Genomic DNA, 18,756 nt, shown 5'->3' on the forward strand with positions numbered 1-18,756 from the left:
TCAAAGCAGGGCCCAGAGTGAGGCAGCGTGCGTTGCAGCTTGACGCGTTTTGTCACTGGAATGACGTCATTGGAAGCTTCCGTTTGTCGGTGAATTGGAGGGTTCCACCACTATTGCCCACGATTACGCACAGTCACCTGACTTGGCTGATACTGTTTGCACAAAGGACTTACCTTCTTTTGAACTGTATTTTTGTGTTTCACCATCACAGGCTTTATTGCAATTACTATATGCTTTGTATATAAGCACATTATTGTGGCACTATCTGAGTTCATAAAACAGGCACAATTTATTGGTTTACTAGCACTATTCAAGCACTTTATATTGCACAGCATTTTCATTTGTATACTTGAAGTTCATGATTTTAGCTATTTCTAATTTAAATATTGCACAGATGATGTATTGATATATTGTATATTTGCACAGCCATTGTTTGCACACAGTGATATGTTTACAGTAGATAGGAGGATTTAGTGCTGTTTATCATTATTCCAAATATAGGGGGAGCTGTGGGTGGAACATTACACAGAAGGTTTTTTACCTTCATGCATAGAATGCATATAATGCATGAAGGTAAAAATCCTTCAGCCTTTACACAACTACTTTAACTACTTGGCACCCACGTTATAGCCGAAAGACGGCTACAGCATGGGCTTAAAATGCCAGGAGGGCGTAAATAGACATCCTCCTGTTCTTGTGCTGCATGCGCGCCCCCTAGGGCATGCAGGCGGTGCACTCTGATCACCAAGTTTTTGGGACTCGGCTGATCACAGATCGGGGTAAAGGGCCAATCACAGTGAGCTCTTTAACACATGATCAGCTGTCAGCCAATGACAGCTGATCACGGAAGTAAACAAAAGCCGGCTATTGGCTTTTTTTTCTCACGCTGTCAGCATGAAGTAAAGAAGAAAGCCAGTAACTGGCTTCTGTTAGAGGGACATCAGTCCCCTTAGTGCCCACCAATGTTGCTAGTCAGTGCCCTCCGGTGCTGCTAATCAGTGCCATATATCAGTACCCATCAGTACTGCTAATCAGTGCTCACCAGTGCCACCTACTAGTGCTGCCAATCAGTGTCACTTATCAGTGCCCATCCATGCCACCTATCAGTGCAGCCTCATCAGGGCCGCCCAATTAGTGCCCATCAGTGCCACCTATCAGTGCTCAGCCTATTAGTGCCCGTTAGTGCAGCCTATCAGTGCCCCAGTCAGTGCTGCCAATCAGTGTCCATTATCAGTGCTGCCCATCAGTGCCACTCATCAATGCAGCCTTATTAGTGCCCATCAGTGCCACCTATCAGTGCTCATCATTGCAGCTTATCAGTGCCCATCAGTGAAGGAGAAAAATTACCTGTTTGCAAATTGTTATAACAAAATTACATTTTTTTTTTTTTTTTTCCAAAACTTTCAGTCTTTTTTTTAGTTTAGCAAATGATAAAAAAAACGGTGATTACATACTACCAAAATAAAGCTCTATTTGTGTGAAAAAAAAAAAAAATTCATATGGGTACAGTGTTGCATGACCGTGCAGTTGTCATTCAAAGTGTGAGAGCGCTGAAAGCTGAAAATTAGCCTGGGAAGGTAGGGGGGTGTAAGTGTCCAGTAAGCAAGTCATTAAACCCCTTCATCTTTAGAGTAAATGGAATCAATGTGTTTCTGAGGCAGATGCTGTGTTCAGTTTCTTCTTGCCACTAGTAAGAAAATATGTTGTTCATATTATCGGACCCGATTTGTGAATGTAGAGTTAATGGGGTTTCCTCTTCAATAAAGTGGACAGAAATGTAAGAGGCTGCTCTGTGCTGGTAGCATGCTTGAGAGCCTAAAATACTGTTCTACACAAAATGCATCAGTCTAAGTTTCCAGTAGTTCATCACATCCCATTACACTTAATGTTTATGCTCCCAGAGCAGCATTGTTGAATGGAGCACTGTGCAAGTAAGACCACTGGAGACACAGACTGCTGTGTTTTGTGTGAGAACAGTGGTCTGGTTCTCCAGCATGATGCTCACAGAGGGTGGTTATGGCCACACACGATTGTAAAAAAATAATAAAATTGCCATATTCTTTACTTGTTTTGCAACCTGATTGCACAAACAAATAATTTAGGTTAGATATGTTTATTATAAATATGTTTAATTTTTTTTCCAACAGTTTAAGTGAGCAAAATTTCAAGACTGTATGAAATGAGTTAACTAATGTGCAGGTATTGCCTAAGAGATCATGTGTGAGAGAATGCAGTGTGCAGTATCTGTGTTGGGTACCGAACACATACTTTATATATTATGTTCTTAATCAATTCTGTTTCTTTTTTGTTATTGTCCTCAGAGAGCACAGATGATGAAAAAATAGTTAGCTACCACTGGGAGGAGCTAAAGGGTCCACTTAGGGAGGAGAAAATTACAGGAGACACTGAAATACTTAAACTCACTAATCTTGTTCCTGGAAATTATACCTTCAGGTAAGAATCTATTCACCTGACACTTCTGTTTTTCTTTTAGATCTAATTAGGAGTCCCAGGCTTGAATCCTGTCTGTGTATATTTACATGACATATATATATATATATATTTTACACTGGTGCGACTTCTCATGTGACTTGCTGCAATGTGCGACACAAGTCAAAACACATTAATTTCAATGAGTGCCATCTTAATTGCTTTGACTCAAATCACAGCAACAAAAAAGCTGTTCCTGCACTACTTTTCTGCGTCTTCATTGCGACAACGTGCTATAGACTGCAATGTTAAAATCACAAAAGTTGCAAGGAAGTATCTTATTTTTGCAACTTTGCAATTGTAGAGGGTTTGTAAGTTCAATAATGTGTCCCACTCCTGTATGTTTATGATTGGCCAAAGCCACATTGAAGTCACATCAAGTTGCAAGCAAGTCGCAATGCAATGTCACACTGAAAGATTTTGGGGTCCCAGCAGTGTGAACCGAGCCTAAAGCTGGATACACACTATCCAACTTTTGTTGGTAGATTTCCTTCAGATTTACCTTTTCTATGTAGTGCAAGGGCCTGCCAGATTGCATACAAATTGAAAGTGTTTAGGTTTGACCTCATATTATATGGTTTTGGTAAGTCCAAAGGAAAAAGTCTTCAGAAAATCTTATAGTGTGTATGGCCCATTAGAGTTCTGAATATGTTAGTGTATGAAGTACAAGTAGGGATCTCTGGAAATGCTTCCTGGGAAAATTATGCAAAAAAGTCACTTTAAAAAGAAGCAAAAACTTAGATATTTGCTTAGTTCTTCAGTGACCCCACTTCTGCTGAGCTGACCAGAGCTTCTAGCTTCCATGGTGAAAAGGCTCACTACATTTTCTGAATACACAAGGGCCATGTGATGTCCACCTTTTTTTATGACAATGGGATTTATTGTATAAGACTTTTAAAAATGCTTTACTTACATGCATTTTCCAGGAAGCACTGATTGATGTCTCTAATAGTGCATGTAAAGTCAAAACTTTTTTTTTTTTAGTTTCAAATAAAGTTGGCAATGGTTAGGACACTTTTTTGTTTTTCTTTCTTTGCTGTCTTTGATATCAGGAAGATTTATCTTCATTCCTTGTCCCAGAAACACCACACAAAGGGAATGTTTCCAAAGCAAGGGGATATCCCCACTTAGATGTCATCAGAACAGTTTTCCCCTTATCTACTGTTCCAACTCAAATATTTTGTAATTTTAATCACATTCCATATTGGAGCCAATGATCAATAGCACCAATAGAGATGGCGAATCTCCCAAACAGGGACACAGACAGTATTAAAAACTTGACAGCAGTTTGATTTATTCCCTACCAAAACTTTTAAACTTACATACATTTACTGTATACTCAAGTGAAATAACTTTTGTATTGCTTAATACGTTGACTAGAACTGCATGAAGAATACCATTCTAATTCTTTAATTTTGTAAAGTGAGTGATATTGCTAAAGCAGTACCTATGCTACACTTACTGTATGGAGAGCCCCACCTCACACACTCTGCTTTGTGATCTTCTTGGCATTACCGAGAAAATTAATATTGCAGTGTTCCTAGCGTGCTGATTAGATATCAGCAATAACCCACCTCTGTCTGCAGTAAATAAGTATCTGTTTGTTTGATCTCACATGGCTTAAGAGCCAAGGAATAAAACAGTAATCATGCACAATGCAGACAAGACCATTTTTGACTGCACTGTTGCACCATCAACTATGGTAAGTTTTCTTTAAAAGTTTTTTTTAACTTCGGTCAAAGAACCAGTTTAAAAAGCCTGCCATGTAAAGTTTATCAAGAAAGCTTTTCTCCATATGTGGAGACACAGTATATAAATTAAAAATGACAGCAATATGTAGTTTAGCATAAAAAAAAACGTAAGAACGCTGTGCTTAGAATATATATATATATATATATATATATACATATATAATATATATTTTTTTTTTAAATGAGGTAAATTTTAAAAAATAGCAGTTTTCATAAATTGGTTCAAATAAAATAACATAAATGGATGAATGTTTAAGAGTAGAAAAGCAAAAAATATAAACGCTAAAAATTGTATAGTGGGGGTGGGGATATATTTTCTAACACATAACTGCTATTTTATTCAAGAATCCTGTAGAAAAAAAAAAAACTATTTTCTGATGCTTTTTTTTAACTAAGAGCAACTAATATGGTGCAATGAGCTAGCTTCAGAGCAAGGTGAAAAGTTAATATGTAGACAGTAAAAAGTTGTTGTTTTTTCTCAGGTTAACTGTTGAAGATTCTGATGGGGCCAAAAATTCTACTACTGCAAACCTTACTGTAAATAAAGCCGTTGATTATCCACCAGTGGCAAATGCTGGAGCCAACCAAGTCATCACACTTCCAAAAAACTCTATTGTGTTATATGGAAACCTAAGCACTGATGATCATGGTATTATCAGCTATGAATGGTCCTTGAGTCCCAACAGCAAAGGAAAAGTAATGGAGATGCAGGTGAGAAACTTGTACATACACATATAGGCTGCTTTAATAGACCAAGATGTTTTAATGGGTGGACAGCCAAGGTTTTTCTACCTACCAGGGGCACTAGACAGGGATGTCCCCTTTCTCCCCTCCTGTACGCCATTGCAGTAGAAGCTCTGGATGTTCAGCTTAGGGAACATCCCAATATTAAGAGTCTACAAGTGGCACTGCATGTTGAAAATGCTGGATTGTAAGCTGAAAATATGTATTTATATCTGGAGGACTCAAACCTTCCAGTTACTACTGGTTTCATTACTGTCAATGATTTTGGAAGTTATTCAGGCCTGACCATAAACTGGTCAAAATCACAAATTTTTCCTCCACATATAATTCCTTCGCTATCAGTTCCGTTATGCAGAACTAGTGTATTTAGATATCTGAGTATAGATATTTCAGGGAATGGCCAAACCAGCTTAAAGCAATAACAGTGGTTTGAAGTTGGCTATGTAGAGAATAGCAGGGTCTGGGGTAATAATAACTCCCAAATATCGAATGGGTTTGGTCGTCTAGCAGAAGGAGGAGGCGAAATAGAAGTGACCAATAGTGGCCTGATCCACCGAGATATTAAGGGCGGAGGACTTGGACAGATAAACTTAAAATAAAAGAGAGTACCATACATGTGCAGAGATTGGAACAATTTCGGCGGGGTTGACAACAGATCAGTCAGGAAAAAAATAAAATCGTCCACGAATGCGGCACCTTATGAACACTGGATGCCTTCAGGTAGCCCGCAATGCCTGCCCTTACTGTGCAGAGAAAGGACTCCATAGAAAGTGTGAAGATTAAAGGGGACAGGGGAAGCCCTAGCGTATACCATTTGTGATCATAGGACTTGAGATTTTAACCTACACTAGAACACAGGACACACTTCATTTATGGTAAGTGCTGTCACTGATGCTGTTTTTTTTCTTTTTTTCACTAAACTTCCGTTTTAAACATGGTTACTCCCAGGACAAATATGTGGTAACATGTTGCTGCTAATTTGAAGCATACTGTAGCCAATGGTCTGATATTTATTAGTATTGAGTAATAACTGTATCTACTTTTCTCTAACTTTGCAGGGAGTCAGAACATCAACTCTTCAGCTGTCAGCTCTTCAAGAAGGAGATTATACCTTTCAGCTCACTGTGACAGACTCTGCAGGCCAGCAGTCTACCAGTGAAGTGACAGTGATTGTTCAGCCTGGTAAGAATTCTATTATATAAAATAACGAACACTAAGGTGAAATTGTTACTTTTCATCTCTAATACCAGTTTTTCTTTGACAGAAAATAACAAGCCTCCTCAGGCCGATGCTGGCCCAGACAAAGAGCTTACTCTTCCAGTGGACAGTACAACTCTTGATGGAAGCCGCAGCACTGATGATCAGAAGATTGACTCTTATCTCTGGGAAAAAACAAAGTTTGTATTTTGCTTATATATATTAAAAGTTAAGACAGGTGTATGCAGAGCACAGAACTGGAATTTAAGTGAATCTGACCAGACCCAACAGGTCCATAAAAATAACAAAAGTTTTTACAAATGTCAGAACCTCACTAGGCAGTAGAGCTTTGACATTTATGCTTGACCACAGAAGACCTATTCTGATACCCAGCATGAAGCCTAAAATATATCAAATTCAAGAACAAATATGTATTATATTGCAGCTTATCAGTCCAGATGTGGAAGATGACTTCATTAAGTGGTGACTTCATTAAGCCTGGTACACACACATCTTTATTTTTTTCCATTCAACTTAAAAAACTTACAGATTGCCATACTAACACACGCAATGTTAGTGCAACTATCTATCTCCCCTGTGCCTTTCCGTTATGACAGCGGCTGCCCCCCCCCAACAGAACACAGTGAACAGCGCATGCAGCCATCAGCTGTGAGCACTGATTGGATGCTGATTTTCCAGCATGTCCCTTTGACAAAAGCTGGTCTTTAGATTGACTGCTGTCAGAAGGACAGCTGTACACACTGACTGAATGCCGTCTGGTTCCTGTTGAACTGGCCGATATTCGGCCCTTAGCCTTATTTTCTCTTTCGTTCATCGACAGAGACAGCGCTCCATAAATCATAACTACTGGGTTATATTGCCTTCTCCAGGAGTAGGACTAGGCAGAACAAAAAACACCTGGCTACGCCCATGGGCCATCCTCACCTTGGTATATAACCCCCCCTCTCTGCTCTAGGTAATCGGTTTTAATCTGTCTAGTCAGGAGTAAGGACCTAGGCTCCCGGCTGGGATCTCTGGTCCTAGCAATTTGTTTCTTCTTCCTTACACCTTTTTTGTTTTTCCTCTCGGGAGATCTACAATCAACTGCCAGGCTGGTGCGACGGGCTAGATAATCTAGATCCAGTGGTCCCCCCCAGCCCAGCCAGCGAGCGCGTGCAGACTGCAGCTACGCGTTAGGGCTGGCCCACGAGTTATACATCTTGCAAGGTCGCATATAACTGGGCTTAGGTCTGAGTCACAGCGGTCACTTGGGCGACAGCTCCCCTACTTCGGGTGCGAGGATTCTGTCTGGAGCATTACCTGCACCATGAAAGGGTAAGTACAGTCCCCCCTCACCCCTTTTGGCATTTTTTTTTTTTTGGGGTGGACACGGTTAACCTCCAGGGACTGTCGGACCTGCCTGCAGTTTCCCTCCTCCCATCCTTAAAAATCCCTCAGTGAACTGGGCTTCACCCACTCCCTTTCCCCCTGTCTGGACCTGGAGTCTGGTGAGGGTCCCAGGGCAGAGAATGCAGTGGAGACCCCTGGGAGATCCCCACTCTGTAAGGGTCCTTGGATAGTGTGTGTCCTGCCCTGGTAGTCTGGAGGGGTCCCAGTGTAAGAGACCCCTGGGTGCATCCCCTACTGTTTGCAGTTTGGATATAGTGCAGGGGGGTCCCAGTGAAGAGACCGTTGCAGAGTGTGTAGCGGAGTCTCCCCTAACGTGTGTCCTACATTCAGAGGATGGGGGTCCCTTGCAGAGGGTGCAGTGTTGCAGAGGCGCAGGGAAGATCCTGGCAGCATGCTTCAGCGTTAGTAGCTGATAGTGGTCTCCGGTTGGCGGCCATGTTTGTGTAGTTTGATGATGTCATGGGGGCTATTTTCCCTTAGTCTGGGAGACGCTGTAGACGACTGAAGCCTCTTGGGGATGCCAAAGCTTCTCCTCTTCCTCCTCAGTTTCCTCTTTCTGTGCCCGGGACATATGAATAGGGATGGCATCCATGGTGATGCTGGGTCCGAATACTCTGCGCTCCTACAATCGGTAGGGTGAGTCCTTAGGGGTCCCTGCTATCTCTCACTCTCTCTGCTGATAGGTTCCCTGAGCCTTGGGGGATCCTTTAGTGATGCCAAAAGATCTTTTTTGTACTGCAAGGTCTTCCTTTCTTTATGGAGTCTCAGGGTCACATCTCCCCCACTGACCCCCTCATGGAGGTAGCAGGTCCCTTGGAACCCCAGCTTCCCATGGTTGCACTGACGGTGGTCCTGCAGTCCTTAGTGTCCTGGGTGGAAGTGGCCTGTGGGCAAAGACCCAGGAGGAAGCGTCCCCCGCCTTTTCTTGCTCAGTCTGTTTCATCTAATTCTGAGCATGATGCCTCCATGGACGCGGTCCATTCAGGGGGGCTTAATATCACATCCCCAGATCCATCTGATAGTGATGATGATTCCTGCATGGTCGCAGTAGCAAATTAAAAAGGGCTGTTAGGAGCACTTATCACTGCAGAGCGTGAGACTTTAAATATGGAGGATGTGGCTGATGTAGCCATGGACGTGGCTGTGTCGTTCGGTACGCTTAAGTCACCTCGCACTCCAAAGGTGTTTCCTTATGTGCCTTATTTTGACAGGTTTTCCTGTAAGGAATGGGAACAACCAAAATTGCCTTTGGGGTCCCCAAATGTTTTGCTGTACGTTACCCTTTTGAGGAGTCACTTTTCAAAAAGTGGACTAGTCCACCAGTGTTGGACCCTCCTGTTTCCAGGTTTAACAAAGCTAACATGATCCTAGTTGAGGAATCCTGTCCTTTAAGGACCCAGCTGACAGGAAAGCGGAGGCTGTGGCACGCAGCATGTTTACTATGGCTGGTTCGACATTGCAGCCAGTCTTTGCCTTAGCCCTTGTGTCTCAGACCCTAACTGAATAGGCCAAGCTTTTGCGCCAGGGCCTGGGGGGTGAGCAGGTCCTCACTGCTTATGTTGATTTAGCGGACCAATTGGTCCATGGACTTCAGTTTATTTGTGATGCAGCTTTGGATACAGCTCCTGTGCTGCCAAACTTTCTGTTTCAGTGGTGGTGATTAGGCACGTGCTGTGGCTTAAGAATTGGTCCTCACGGTGGTGGGGGGGGGTGAAGAGTACCTTCCTGACATAGTCTAGGAGAGGAAAGGAGCCTCGTCACAGATGGGGGCCCTCCTTCTCAGCACATAGAAAATAATTTTGTGCTTCTGGGACTGAGAATAAGGGAAATTGATCTTTAAAATCCTCCCTGGGAGGTTCCAAGATCCTTTGTCTGGTAAGCCTTGAGCTAACTTCTCCAGACCCGCAGACAAGACCCCTTCAGCATGAAGGTCTGCCCTCACCCATTGTTGGAGTGGGGGGACATCTTTGCTGGTTTCCGGCCTCGTGGACCTCCTTTATGAGCGTTAAGGGGATCCACAAAATGATTCCTTTAGGGGCACCCAGAAAGGGGGACAAAGCCTGTCCTTTTTCAGGTTTTTAGGTCCTGAGTCTCCTTGTGTGGATTTAATTCCTGCAAAGGTTCAGTCCAAACTACCTAAGCCCACCCCCCCCCCCCATCCCTTTCCAGGGATTTGATTTACCAAAGTCTGATTCTAATTCTGACAAGGGTGGTCCTTCTTCTGGACAAACTTCAGAAACCACAGGCCGTGATTCACCGGCTGCTGTCACACAGATAGTTCTCTCTCCCATTTTTCATACAGGTTCTGAGTCTGGTGGTATCCACCTTCTAAACAGTTCTGTTTGCAGGGTCCTACATGCAGCTCCTTTGGCAGGTTCGGATCCACAGGAGGATTCTGAGGTTCATGGAGATATCACGAGTTTCTCTGGCAGACGCTGCAGGCGTCCAAGGGCCACGGTAAGGCGAGTATCATCCTTGACTCAGGCTTCTTCTGCAATTCCTGTGAGGAATTTTTTTTTTATCAAGAGACTTTATTAAACATTCACATAAAAAACATAACAGTAACAGAGTCCAAGACCGATTCACGCCCTCATTGCTTACAAATAATACAGATGTCAATTCCCTCCAACACCCAATCAGCAATTATACATAATACCAATAATTAATACCTCTCCCCTTTTTTTAAATATTTTTTGCCGCGTCAAATAACAACCCGCAGTGTCGAGACCCACCAGTCCTGATCCACCCTACTGGTTATCAACATCCTCTTACACTTAGGTTTTCTGCTACATTTGCCCACCAGCAGCCTATCTAATACCAGGTCAATCGGTGCCAACCCCGGCATCGCTAGCCAGGGGGCCCACAGCTTGTCAAATTTGCCCTGATTTCCCCTATGTTGATGAATGTACTTCTCCAACCTTATCGTTTCCCCCACTTGAGTAATCTATTCCTTGACCGTCGGAGCGTTTGGAGAGATCCAGTGTCTCAAGATCAACTTCCGGGCTTGAAACAGTGCCCGCAGAATGGCCTGTTTAGTGATCTTAGGAGCTTGTACCTTCCCCAAAATACCCAACAAGCAGAGTTTAGGATCCTGTTGCAATGTAATTCCAACACCCTCGACAATGTATGAAGCACCTCCCTCCAATACATATGAAGCTTCGGGCACCTCCACAATAGATGTATCAGATCCCCATGGTCCCTCAGACATCTAGTGCATAGGGCATTGTCACGTCTATCCATTCTATGCAATCGTGCAGGAGTATAATGAGCCCTGTGGTGTATATACAACTGAGACAGCCTTTGTGCCACATTCAAAGAACTCGCCTGTACCAGTTGTCCCAAGGGCTGATATACCATTCTGCTTTACAGTCACTGGTTTGCATGGCTTAGCTATTGAAAGCCAGGTACTGAGGGATAGAGGTCCGTTTGGATCAATGATCCCTACTGTGGTGAAGTCGAGGAAGTCGTCTTCCAGCAAGATATACCATCGTTCGTGGAAAGCGTACTTTTCTTGGTGTGAGTCGATTGGCGCTCATCCTCGATCCATTACTGTGGCTTGGATCTTTTTTCAAATTCTTTATTTAGGTAATCAAAATCAGGATTAACAAGTTTCGTACATAGAAACAAGAAAAAATGCGTTGCAACATAAATATAACTTGCAGCAGGTAAGTGAGAAAAGCACTGTCAAGCAGATGATGCATACAATCAGTATTTCAAAAAGGAATCGTAGAAAAACATCCACAGGAATTCTATTGTGAAGGAAATATAATTCATATCAGCATAGGGACATATCCATGGGTCAGCAAATCCACATATTGATGCTGTGGCTCGGATCTTAACCTTTCTTCAACAGGGCGTTGATCAGAAGTTGGCCTTGGTGTCTGCCCTGGCAATCTTCTTTCAGCGACCCCTAGCCAACCACTCTTTTGTTTGTACCTTCATTTAGGGGGTTCGACATGTGGCTCCACCTGTACGGTCTCTTTTGCCACCATGGGATTTAAATTTAGTACTTTCGGTTCTCCAGAAACCTCCATTTGAGAATATTCGGGAGATTTCCTTTCCAACATTATTCCAGAAGGTGACATTCTTGGTGGCTATTACATCGGCCGGCAGGGTATCGGAATTGGCGGCATTATGCTGTCGCAGTCCTGATATAGTTGTCCATAGAAATAAAGTGGCTCTTCGTCCCTGTCCATCATTCCTGCCTAAAGTTGTCTCTGACTTCCATTTGAATGAGGACATTATGTTGCCTTCCTTGTGTCCTAAGCCGGCTTATCCCAAGGCATTTGCTTTGCATACCTTGGATGTGGTTCATGCAATTTGAGTGTATCTGGCAGCTACTGAGTCCTTTTGGAGGTCAGACTCGCTTTTTGTGGTTACGGACGGACCAAGAAAAGGGCTGGCTGCTTCTTCAGGCTACCATCTCCAGATGGGTCAAACAGACGGAGACTCGGGCTTATTGCATTAAAGGTCAGGTTCCCTGTCATGGCGCATTCTGCTCGGGCACTGAGTGCTTCTTGGGCCTACCGTCATCAGGCATCAGTATCGCAAGTTTGCAAGGCGGCCACTTGGTCGTCGGTGCAAACCTTCACAAATTACTATAAGGTAGATACTTTAGCTTTTTTTTGGCCGCAAAGTTTTGCAGGCTGCTGTTTAAGAGAAATGTTTTTCTTTAAACTTTTATTTTTCAGACGGGGCTCCTGTGTCCTGGTTAAGGGCTCTTATGTTAAGCCTTGGGTTATTTTCCCCACCCCTCATTTTCCTTTTGGCACTGCTTTTTTACGTCCCACTAGTTATGATTTATGGAGCGCTGTGTCCGTCTATGAATGAAAGAGAAAATGGGATTTTTGTACTGTACCATTTCTCTGAGTTTGACAGACACAGCACCCATCCCTCTATGGAGTTCTGATACGTCTAATAATGTTTGCTACTGGGGCGTGGCCTGGCGCAGCATGTGAGAGGACGTGTGTGAGAGGAGCTCCGCCGGACCGATATCCTTCACCGCTAATCCTGCAGCCCTTCGGGCACGATAATCCTTCCTTCACCTCCCGCACACCCGCGGCACCGACCTCCGCATGTCTCCGCCGAAGAAAGGCTCTGAAGCTGCGGCAAAACTGGCTGCATTCCGGAGGCTGGAGAAGGAGGCCCCGATCCAAGATGGCGCCGGCCCGTCGCTCGTGGTGGAGGAGCCTGAGAGCCCTGCTACATCCAAGGTTTTGGAAGCGATCGCTACTTGCCAGACCATGCTGACAACTAAAATCGAGGAGGTGAAGGTAGATATATCTTTGATGCGTCAGGATATGCAGAAGCTGAGGGACAGAGTTGGTGAGGCTGAACACAGAATTAGTGAGGTGGAAGACTCCCTCCCCCCATTGCAAAGCTCCTCAGACAGGCTGCAGCAACAAGTACATCTTATCCTCCAAAAACAAGATGACATGGAGAATAGGCTGCGCCGCTGTAACCTGCGGTTCATTGGCCTCCCGGAGGGCTCTGAAGGTGCTGACCCCTCATCATATTTGGAACAATTGCTCACTCAGACTTATGGCAGAGAATCCTTTTCACCCACTTTTGTTGTGGAACGTGCACATCGCCTCTCAGGGCGCCCCCCCCCCTCAGGGTGCACCCCCCCGCACGTTCATCGCTAAATTCCTGAACTATCGGGACCGAGATGCCATATTGCGCCTGGCCAGGGTTAAGGGGAACATTCCATTTGGAAATCACAAAATAGCGATTTTCCCCGACTTTTCTGCTGAGGTCCAGAGGCGCCGCAAGAGCTTTTTGGAGGTCAAACGCAGACTGCGTATCAAGAATATCAAATACTCCATGTTATATCCGGCCCGTCTTAGAGTGGAGGGCGAGGACCGAGCCCACTTCTTTGAGGATCCGGAAGCCGCCATCTCCTGGCTAGAAGGACTGGAAGCCAGAGCCTGACCACCTTGCCCTGGCGACTTCATGATACTTTCTCCCTGATGGCCTATACCTTAAGCTGCTGCAAGGGTGGAGGAGGGGTTTTGTAGATCCTGTGGAACTCAAGACTTTGCATCCCCCTTCCCCCCCCCCCCTCCCCCCTCATTTTCCTGCACTATTGCTCCTGTGTTTGACCGGCGGAGCGCCCTAGCTCCACAGATGGAACTGATTTCTCTGTTCTCTTCCTATGGACTTCCACCTGCCCATAGGCTTTGCTACCCAGCGATACACCTGTTGGTTTTCGCCCCCTACACCCGCTAAGGCGTGTGTTTGTGCCCAACTCCCCTGTTGCCCCCTGCGACTTCTGCTGGACCTGGGCCCCCGGGCCCCCTTGTTTATTCTATTTGTATTTTGCTGTATTTTTGCTGCATACCTTGGGGGTCCCTGGCCTCCTGATCTTGCTCTTTCCCAGTCGCATGTGGGCCTGTTCTGGTTGAGGCACTTGTTTGGGAACATGCCCGCACAAGTTGGGGTTGGTGCAGGGCAGGGAGGGGGGATTGGGGTGTTACCATTGTTTATGGTTTATATTTGGTACAATCTCTATACTGTTTCTGTTTTATGCACATTGACCTCAAGTAATAATTATTTGCTCTTTTGCTGCCGTTTATCGCCGCTGGTGTGTGACCGTGGACTTGTTGGTTCCGTGGCCTTACTGCCTGAGATCCTGGGAGCCTCCGCTCCGCGCTCTGTAATACCCCTGCCATGGCCGCTTTGAAATTGTTGACGTGGAATGTCAGGGGTATGCGTGATAAGATTAAACGAACGGCTGTCTTTAATGTCCTACGCCGTGTACGGGCTGATATTATAGTTCTGGTGGAGACACATTTGGAGGGCCGTGTACAACAGTCCCTCAAACGGCCCTGGGTTGGTTGGGTGCAGCATTCTGCTTATAGCTCACACTCCAGGGGTGTGGCGCTACTGGTGGCCAAATCGGTACATTTCCAGCTCCTAGGATCTCAGGTCGACCCAATGGGTAGATATGTTTTTCTCAAAACGTCAGTCTATGGGGAATTGATGCTACTGATGGCTTTCTATGTGCCCCCCCCTTACTCTGCTGTGATTATTATGGAGGGACTGGCGTTTATGGCACAGAGCCCAGGGGCCCCGGTGATCTGGCTGGGTGACTTTAACAATGTGATGGACTCGGGTCTGGATAGGTCCGGTGGCGCCTCCCAGGTGCCGCCGGGGTCGTCCCCGACCAGGTTCTCCCGATTGTTGGAGAGCTTTGGTTTGGCCGACTCTTGGCGCAGCAAATACCCCGCGCAGCGCGCGTACTCCTGTTTTTCGGCTGCACACCACTCTATGTCACGCATTGATCTGATATTGCTGTCTCGAACCCTGCTCCCCAGGTTACTGACGGCAGGCTTCGCCCCACGGACTCTGTCTGATCACTGCCCTTATTGGATACTGTTGTCCTTGCCCTGCAATAGACCTCCCCCGGCCTGGCGCCTGAATCCCGCCTGGCTCCCCTTGGTGTCGGATGGGAACGACATTGAGGGGACCTGGACACAATTCTTTTCTGACAATGAGGGCACTGCCTCCCCGGCTGCGGTGTGGGAGGCGTTTAAACTGTTCGCCAGATCCACTATGATTTCCAAAATCAAGGCTGTTAGAGCGCGGGCTGCCGAGGAGATCTCCAGGGCAACGACAAATCTAATTGAAGCTGAACAGGCCTTTATGGGGGACCCGACTCCGGCACATGAATCTCAGTATAAATTGACCTCTAAAGTCCTTTCCCAACTTGACTACGAGAGGGCGAAATCTAAGATGTTTTTTCAGAAGCAGAATCTGTTTGCACATGGTGAGCGGGCGGGGAAACTCCTCGCATACTTAGTTCATTGTGAGGATAGGCCCCCGGTAGTTATTACTTTGAAGGATGACCTGGGTAATGAGATCGCTGATCCTGCTGCGGTGACACAGTGCTTCCGCTCATTTTTTAGTACTCTTTACACCTCTAGGGCTCCCGCTGACTGCACTGACATGCATGACTTTTTGGACTCTATTGACTTTCCCACTTTGACACCCGACCAGTTGGCGACCCTCGAGGCACCCATCTCTGTGGAAGAGATTGCAGCAGCCGTGTCCAAGTTCCCTAGGTCTAAGGCCCCCGGCCTAGACGGCCTCCCGATTGAATTTTTCTCCCAATATTCGGAACTCCTTTCTCCTAAATTATTGGCTTTGTTTCAATCTCTATTCAAAGATGCAACCCTACCCCCTTCTATGCGGGAGGCGCTAATTGTGCTCATTCCCAAGCCGGGCAAGGATGTACACGCCCCAGAGTCTTACCGTCCCATCTCTTTGCTCCCAGTAGACACTAAAATCCTTGCGAAAATTTTATCCCTCCGCCTTAACAAGGTGATCCTTTCACTCATACACTCGGACCAGGCCGGGTTCATGCCTGGGAGGAACACCTCATTTAACCTTCGCCGGTTATTTATGAATCTCCAGGCACAACACGACGGAATGGGTGGCAGGGTGGTGGTCTCATTGGACACGGCTAAAGCATTTGACTCGGTAGAGTGGCCGTTTCTGTGGACCTGTCTGGACCGGTACGGCTTTGGACCTAATTTTATTAAGTGGGTCAAACTGCTATATAGCGCCCCGGTAGCTAGGGTCCTGGCAAATGGCTGGCAGTCGACCGCCTTCCCTTTATCCCGTGGCACTCGACAGGGGTGCCCCCTCTCCCCCCTGCTGTATGCCCTGGCCGCGGAACCTCTGGCGATGGCCATTAGAGCACATCCCGGGATTCGAGGCCTACGTAAGGGACCGCTGGAGGAGAAGATCAGCATGTATGCAGATGACACTTTGTTGTATTTGGAAGACTCTCGGGAATCCCTACTCACGGCCCTTTCTTTAATTGAACGGTATGGACGATTCTCCGGTTTTCAGATAAACTGGGATAAGTCACAAATTCTCCCGCTTGACGAGAGCCCACAGGCAATCGCCCCCGCAAGCCCGGCCCTACAATGTGTATCCCGCATTAAATACTTAGGGATTCAAGTGACAGCTAACTCAGGAGATTATGTCCCGGACAACGTTCAACCCCTGTTCCCTCTGCTTAAGGCTAAAATTCAAGTATGGTCCAAATTACCTCTGGGAGTGATGGGTAGAGTCAATTTAATTAAAATGATTCTCCTTCCCAAAATACTTTATGTTGTATGGCACTCTCCTATTTACCTGCCACTCAAGCTGTTTAAGCAGATGGAATCACTCCTCAAGACCTTTGTTTGGGGTGCTAACCGGCACAAGATCTCCTGGCGCAAACTCAAGAATCCTACAAATCTAGGGGGATTGGCCCTGCCGGATTTTAATCTGTACTATCTGGCAGCTCAGTTGTCCCAGTTCTTTCACATAGATAAAACGGATAGAGAACGTTTTTTGACCCTGCTCTGCCCTGGGTGGGCTCATCCCCTCGGGGACCCCCTCCTAGTTATCCTTAGGGGTGTCAGGGGCTCGCCGGAGCCCTTGTGCCCCAGATCTCTTTTATACCACTATTGTCGGATCTGGGAGGTGGTAGCGTCCAGGCTTCGGTGCCCTCCATTTCACACATTCACCCCTCTGTGGCATAACAGCGCATTACGCGAGTTCCTTTCCATCCCTGACCTGTCGATATGGAGCGGGAGGGGTATTCTTCTCCTTAGCCATATCTCCACGACCACTGGTCTGCGGTCTTACGAGGCCTTGCAGGATCAGTTTGCGATCCAGGGCCCCATGCACTACAGATACTTACAGCTCTCCCATGCCTATAGATCTCAATTCCCTGATGGCCCTCCTGAGCTAGAATCGGTTACCACCCTTGAGATTGTTAAAAGTACAGCACCCAGTCACCTTATTTCCATGTTCTACTCTGAACTTCACACACCTTCCTCGACCACCTTGGCTTTTGCACTTAAGACCCGCTGGGAGCGCAGTGTGGGGGCCATGGAGGATGAGGAATGGGAGGATGCCCTGGAGACGTGCCGCAGAGTGTCGCCAAAACTGTCGGATCGCCTAACTCAGACCTTTATAATACACCAGGCTTATCTCACCCCACTTAGACTGTCCAAATATCACCCTGACTTGGTCCCTTCTTGTCCTATGTGTGGAGACCCTGACGCCTCCTTCTTTCATCTCTTGTGGAGCTGTCCCCAATTACAGACTCTATGGCAACAAGTAGTCACATTCCTCCATGACAAGATGGGGTCTCCTCTGCAACTCTCCCCTAAGGAGTGTCTCCTGGGGGTTTACCCAGATGGAGAGATGCCCAAATCCACTGTCATATTTCTTCAGGAAACTTTGTTTATAGTACGTAAACTGATAGCCAGGAGGTGGATGAGACCTACTCCTCCTACTCTAGGTTTGTGGATTAAGGAGGTTAATGGTGTCATCCCATTTCATAAACTTTTATATAAACATAGGGGGTGCCCTCAGAAGTTCAACAAGATTTGGGACAAATGGGTGCAGTGCCCTGATACGGCTCGGTAATGCAGTGGGTGACTATTTTATGTTGACCGCCCCTGGTAAATCAATATTTTCTGTTCGAGGGTTGGATCGACGGAGAGCCACTGACTACTGTTTTGTTTTTTACTATGTCTGTTCTGTCTCTCGGTGATGATCATTTTGTATATTTGTATTTTTGTACCCCAATGTGTTATGAACCTGATTGCAGTTTCAATGCACGGTTTATTTTTGTATTGTACCAAAAATTTCAATAAACTATTCTCACTGTTTTGAAAAAAAAAAATAATGTTTGCTACTAAACTGATTACCTAGAGCAGAGAGGGAGGTTATATACCAAGCTGAGGATGGCCCATGGGCGTAGCCTGGTGTTTTTTGTTCTGCCTAGTCCTACTCCTACAGGAGGCAATATAAGCCAGTAGTTATGATTTATGGAGCGCTGTGTCTATCAATGCACTCAGAGAAATTGATTTTTCAGACTGTTACCTTTATTTTCACCTGGTGATCCTGCCAATAACACATGCTCTAGGGTGGCAAAACACACTCACTGTACTGTATCTATAGAGAAGCTGCATTGTCACTCTAGGACAGAGGAAGTATGTTAGGACTGTGGACCATAAAATACCTCTTCCTATGTATGTTATGGAGACCAGGAGAGACGGATATGTTCTGTGATTACCAGTGGTAACCTAGACAGAGAAATAAGACTGATTAAGATAACACTGCACTGGATTTCTGGTGGGATCAACAATTTATTTTT

General features: G+C 45.7%; 1 protein-coding gene across 1 annotated transcript in view; it reads left to right on the forward strand.

Moving 5' to 3' along the window:
- KIAA0319L (KIAA0319 like) overlaps positions 1-18,756 on the forward strand; it is a 186,463-nt gene that overhangs the window by 131,279 nt on the left and 36,428 nt on the right. Inside the window, exons 10-13 of the mRNA XM_082246861.1 lie at positions 2,322-2,454; positions 4,724-4,952; positions 6,044-6,167; positions 6,250-6,382. Of these exons, the coding sequence (XP_082102987.1) occupies positions 2,322-2,454; positions 4,724-4,952; positions 6,044-6,167; positions 6,250-6,382 (619 nt within the window). The remainder of the gene's footprint in view (positions 1-2,321; positions 2,455-4,723; positions 4,953-6,043; positions 6,168-6,249; positions 6,383-18,756) is intronic.

This window comes from Pelophylax lessonae (genome assembly GCF_965119305.1).
Source record: "Pelophylax lessonae genome assembly, chromosome: 2".
NCBI classification, from domain to species: Eukaryota; Metazoa; Chordata; class Amphibia; order Anura; family Ranidae; genus Pelophylax; species Pelophylax lessonae.